This window comes from Triticum dicoccoides, chromosome 3B (assembly GCF_002162155.2).
Source record: "Triticum dicoccoides isolate Atlit2015 ecotype Zavitan chromosome 3B, WEW_v2.0, whole genome shotgun sequence".
Classification (NCBI taxonomy): domain Eukaryota; kingdom Viridiplantae; phylum Streptophyta; class Magnoliopsida; order Poales; family Poaceae; genus Triticum; species Triticum dicoccoides.
The window spans coordinates 818,357,252-818,362,949 of NC_041385.1; the positions used below are offsets into that span (position 1 = coordinate 818,357,252).

The 5,698-nt window shown below is 52.6% G+C and overlaps 1 protein-coding gene across 3 annotated transcripts; it reads right to left on the reverse strand.

Annotated features, from left to right (window-relative positions):
• Nucleotides 1–363: 363 nt before the first annotated feature.
• On the reverse strand, nt 364–3,602 carry LOC119278675 (protein LATERAL ROOT PRIMORDIUM 1-like). 3 transcript variants are annotated; one of them, XM_037560010.1, is made up of 3 exons: nt 2,693–3,442; nt 2,188–2,602; nt 364–1,285 (listed from the first exon to the last, which is right to left on the reverse strand). In XM_037560010.1, the coding sequence occupies exons 1-2, from the start codon at nt 3,348–3,350 to the stop codon at nt 2,205–2,207; spliced, it is 1,056 nt and encodes a 351-aa protein (XP_037415907.1). In that variant the 5' UTR covers nt 3,351–3,442; the 3' UTR covers nt 364–1,285; nt 2,188–2,204. The 3 variants fall into 3 exon arrangements, with proteins under 3 accessions (XP_037415907.1, XP_037415906.1, XP_037415908.1); XM_037560009.1 differs by having other exon boundaries at nt 2,183–2,602; XM_037560011.1 differs by lacking the exon at nt 364–1,285 and having other exon boundaries at nt 1,925–2,602; nt 2,693–3,602.
• Nucleotides 3,603–5,698: the final 2,096 nt, after the last annotated feature.

The window sequence follows — 5,698 nt, forward strand, 5'->3', positions numbered from 1 at the left end:
ATGGATTACATAGCAAGTTAGCAATCCCAATATTTTAATCGGTGAGTACAAAAGTTGCTTCAACCGATTAATTCTTTTCATCTATTAGTAATCGGTGAACAATAATTTGTTTCACAGCAAGTCATTAATCACAAGACCAAGTTGATGCCATAAACTTAACAGGACAAACAATAGTTTTTCAGGCACACTAGCTGGGGATTAACAAATGTCACCCCATAAGAGTTGGGCTAGTCATCAATTAGATCACCATCATCACAAGAATACAAGCAGCACATGTCCACATTACTAGATCCGTTGAAATTTTTGTCCAAAGAAAAGGGACGTGACAGAAGTTAGTAGCATTGATAAAAAAACATGTGATGATCGTGCCTTCACGGATATAATATAAATAAATATACACATATCAAGCCAATTTATTGTGCCAATTATATGCCTCAACAGTCTGTCACTGTTGACCCAGTTTGTCAAGTGACACACGTCTCTGAACACAACACAATTATATGCCCAGGTGCAATGACAAAATTCTGGTGTTAAATTCTTCCATATAGAACAAATTAAGTCCAAGGGCGACTAAATAGCAGCACCTTATCTAGTATGACTATTTAAATGGAAACAGAAACATCAGGCAGGAAAGGAGGAAACCTTGTCCAACAGTAGCAGCAGCAGGTGTACAATTAGTCAAGCAGCAGCACGATTCAAGGAGAGAGTCAAGGCCTACGAAGCCCCCAAAGTCTACCATCTACAAGCTGATGAAATAAAGAAGATAGCTGAACAGTAACCGTGCTCCCCAAAGGATGGCAACAGTCGACATGGCGACATGGACGGACGCCATCATCGCGCACATGAGATAATAGCAGCTTTGATGATGAAAAGATAGCCCAGCGACTAACACCAATCCCAAAAAAATTAACATATACTTCATCATGGCTGATGAGCCATGCATGAATGGCCTGCCCATGTGCATGATGCGGCTGGGTAACTTGCAACAGCAGCTTAAGCAAGCAGGCTATAGTGTAGCCGACCAAGATTTTCACCCAGCAAGCAAAGGAGAAAGAAGGCTGCAATCCCAGGCAGTGAACCGTGTCAAATCAGGCATGCATGGGTTTGCTTTTCACACGCCTTTCTTTCCTTTCCTTTCACATCTTGTCAATCCGGCACGGGGAATCAATATGGGGGCTAGCACAAAAAACCATGGCTGGTAGGATAGGAAGGTGGAGCACAGCACAGGAAGCAACCATGAATGATCCTGCCTCCTCTCCTCCTCATGCATCTCCTCTAGCCTCTTCTACAGCATCAACATGCATGCCAATTATCAAAAGATGAAGATGCTAGTAACATAGTTTAACATGTAGCATAAGTGTAGTAGTAGATAAGATGGTGTATAATAAGCGCAAGAATTCCCTCATCACATGCAGCATTACACACTGGCCTCTCTCTAGGACACAAGTTCCAATGCAATTAGAAGATGCTCTATCTACAAAGCACAAAGCCAATGCCAAGAGTGCATCCATATGCCTCCCATTCCTTCAATCCTACCTACCCGTGGAAAAAGATGGGGAAAACAAACAGGGAAAAGGGTGCTCCGATGAGTGGGTGAGATAAACAAGATAGGCATGGCAAGCATTGGATGCCAAATCGGCCACGCAAAGGAGTGAAAACCAAGCAAGCGAGTGTTGGCAAGAGTCAAACTTTTCTGCTCAGCCTATCATGATAATCTATCTATCTATCTATCAGCAGGAGAGAAGCCTGAACAGTGCACGCCTCTGGATCCCAGCCTGCTCGAAATGGCACCCACGGCCTACATGGTTTGCACCCCTGAACACATCCCCATAATTGGAAAGGCAGGCATTGGGAACATAAGCAAAGCATGAGACAAGAAGAAACCAATTGGACAAAACCAGCAGGCAATAACCTGATCAATTCAGTATGCAGAGTACTACTAGTGTTGATTTGATCTTCATTATCTTGTTTAACATTCCTAATTGACAATTATTCTTCTCTAAGAGTACATTAGTACTGATAGAAAATTAAGGAACTGATGTCATACAGCATGAACAAATTAATGGCGAACACCATGCATTGCATTGCACCCCGGCCATGAGAGGGTTGACAGGTTTGTACTTACTAGCAATGAAGAGAAGAAACGAAAGAATGGTACTGTAGTAATGATCTACTATGTGACCTTACTCTTCTAGCAGCTCGGCTCAGTTCATGGTGTTACCATAGCTGGAGCCGCCGCCAAGTATGTGCTGGCCTCCTCCCCCTCCGCCTGCTCCTCCGGCGCCAGCACCGCCGTACATGTCGGAGGGCGCCATCGAGGAGGACCCCCCACCGCCTCCCCTCGCGGCATTGCCGCCGCCGCCGAGGTGGAGCTCGGACATGTTGGGCACCGCGCCGCCGGTGCTCGAGTCGATGTCATTGCTGGCGCGGCCGTCGTCGACGCCCTGGTCGTAGAGGAAGCCCTTGAAGACGTGGCCGTTGATGGTCACCGTGGCCTGGTACGCGTACTCGTCCTCGCCGTCGTCGACGGACGTCACGCGCACGCACCTGAACACCGCCGGCGCCCGCACCTGTCGCGGCAGGTTCCCCCTGAACGACGCGTCTGCAGCACACACACATAGTAGATGCTGAGCGAACTGTCGCGAATTACACCACGCGTGGCCGTGGTGGGCGGCGTGGTTACAAAACATACCTTGATGGCTGGAGGTGGTGTCGTAGCTACGCGGCGTGGTGGCGTTGGAGGTGGAGGTGTGCGAGGTGGTGGGCTGCTGGGAGGAGAGGAGGCGAGGCTTCTTCGACCCGGCGGCGGTGGCGTTGGCGGGGGACGAGGAGGAGCCGCCGAGGTGCTGGCGCTCGCGGCGGCGGGCGGCGGGGACCCAGGTGCTCTTGACGTGGGTGGAGCAGTCGAAGCCGCGGCTCTTGCAGCAGGTGCGGCAGCGGCTGTGGGTGCAGTCCTTCTTGGCCTGGTTGCCGCAGTCCTGGCAGGTGGTGGTGCCGGACCCGGAGGAGCCGTCGCCGCCGGGGTCGAGCATCGGGCCGGGCTTCTTGAGGTAGAAGGCGCCGAGGCTAGGGTTAGGGTTGCCGCCGCCACCGCCGCCCGCGGCCGACGGCGAGTGCTGCTGCTGATGATGGTGCTGCGCGGACTGCCAGAACTGGATGCCGCCGCTGGCGGCCGCGGCCGCCTTGGCCGCCTCGGGGTCGAGCACGCAGGGGCCGGCGGAGAGCAGCGGGAAGATGGCGTCGGAGGCGGCCGCCGCGGCGGCCGCGTCGTGGTGGTGGTGATGGTGGTGCGTGTGGTGGAACGACGCGGCGGGGGCGACCACCACCATCCCCACGTCGCCCGCCGCCATGCCGTAGTTCAGGGCCGCCTGGCGCGAGGCGGGGGACGAGGAGGCCGCCGCCGACGCCGGGCCCCAGAGCCCGGCCCCCAGCGCGGCGCCGGAGGCGGCCGCGGCGCCGGCATTGAAGCCGAGCGAGAGGTCGTCCCCCCTGCCGCCCCCCGCGGCGGCGGCGGAGGAGGCGACCCAGTCAGCGAAGGCGCCGGTGTCGGACGGGAAGCGCCGGCCCGAAGCCACACTTATACCCAGCGAATTCCGCGGCGGGGGTCGGGATTAAAAATACCGCCGCCCCTCCGACCGAACCCGCCGCCCGCCGCCTAGAAGCTACTGCTACTCCCCGTAGTGGCTGCGGATCCTGCGCCGCCGATCCGGGGGGACGGACGGAAGGAGAATAAAAATCCTCCACTAGCGCTGATGCTACGACTCTCTCTGACGCAGCAGCAGCGGAGGCTGAGGCTGAGGCTGTGGTGGGAGCTTCTTCTCCTCTTCTCCGCCTTGGAAACAGTAGGAGACGGGCGGACGGATGGATGGATAGCGAGGGCACTAGGCTGCGGCGTCTCTATCGCCCCAATTACTACGACTAGCGCGCGCCGGCCGGCCACGACCCCTCCCCCTCCCTCTCGCTATCCCAACTCCTCCAAGCACCGAGCTCACTCTACCACTCTACTACCTCTAGCTCTAGCTGCCTATATAGTACCTGCCTGACAGGGCCCATCAATCTAGCTCGTCTCCTCTCTCTCTCTCTCTCTCTCTTTCCCCCTTCCTTTTTCATGGCACCTTTATTTTTTGTTTTCCTTGGTGTGATTTTTAGCACTTTTGTAATGTCTATGGAAGCCAAGGTTGGCTTTTGCGGATGATGGAGGGGGGGTGCGGTGTGGGGGCTCTGAAAATTCCCGTGGGACGGAGGGACGGAGATCTTCTCTTCTGGATCGACGATGATCACTCGCTATCCATCCATCCATCTTTGGCCGCTTCTTTTCTCCCCGCAGGCTTCCCACGCACTGCCCAGCCTCTCCTGCCGCGCCTGCTGCGGCCAGGCAGCCGCGTTAATTGCCGGAGTACCACCAGCATATGCTCCGGCGGCTAACGAACGATTCTGGTTTTCTTTCATACAGCAAGTTTTGTTCGGACGTGGCGCCGCTGGCCGGGGAAGGGACGGCGTCCGGAGTTAACGCTGGCAGCTCTATTCAGACCTCATCACAGCGCGTCTCATTGGCTTGGTTTGCTGGGCACCGGTGCGTGACCAGTAGCAGTAACTGTTCTTAACAGCGGCGTGATTCATGATTGGCCGGAGAAGAACGGACTCTTTTCACTGCGCGCTGTCACTAATTATATACATTTATATACATTTATTTGTCTTTTTTACGCTACGTCTGAAAGTATATTACTATAGAGACTCACACCGACTTGGTCTGCATGTATATACATATGTATTTTTAAGATGCATATGTATTATATATGAGAAAAGGGCTCTATGGAGCCGGTCCTCCATATGCCCTTTTCCATGGGTTGTGGAGGGGTTTGAAGATGTTGGCAGAAAAATGTGAACTCCTCGGAAAGGGGGGAGTGGCGTTGGCATCGTACTAAAAAAAAGAAACAGAAACCAACGGTGGCTGTCATGACATGAGAATGAGGACAGCCCGGGTCGTGGTGTACTTCCATCAGAATGAAGATCTATCAGCTAGAAACGATTCAAACGTGAAATCCGATGGCCGAAATCGTTAGGGGACTGAAAGATCTCGGTTTAGGTGTAGTTTGACTGTCCGAAATTCAAAAGGACCCCGCTTTGGGAATATGAAAACATTGACTACATGCATGTATACATTTTTATCTAATTTTAGGGTCATAAATACATCTTGAGGAGAAGGTTCCATTGGCCGAAGAGACTCGGGTCGGGTCGTGTCATCAATGATTACTCAATTGGTACAAGAAGATGGATTGATGCCTCTTCTTGTATTAGTTCTACTACATTCATCGAAGAGGCTTGGGTCGGGTCTAGGGGGCTACTGAGAAGGTCGGTGTTTTGCTTGCAACTAGGAGCTCAAGTACACGTGTACAATGTAGTTAGTAGTAGGAACTAGTCGGGGAGCTGCTTGAAGGCTTTCTCATTATATGGCAAACTTTGGTAGAACCCAGGTTTGTACTACAAACTTGGCTTGGCTCCGGGTCCAACAATGTTGACAACTTAAGTCACATAGATTGTAACTGTTAATGTGTTGAGTAATACTATAATACAAGTGCTTATTTCACATGAAAAAAATCCAATAAATTCGAGTTGGCCAGGCTGTCCAGAGAAGCCCCTTAGGGTGTGTTTGGTAGCATGCATGGACCTAGCCTAGTTGTTCTCCTCTCATACATGC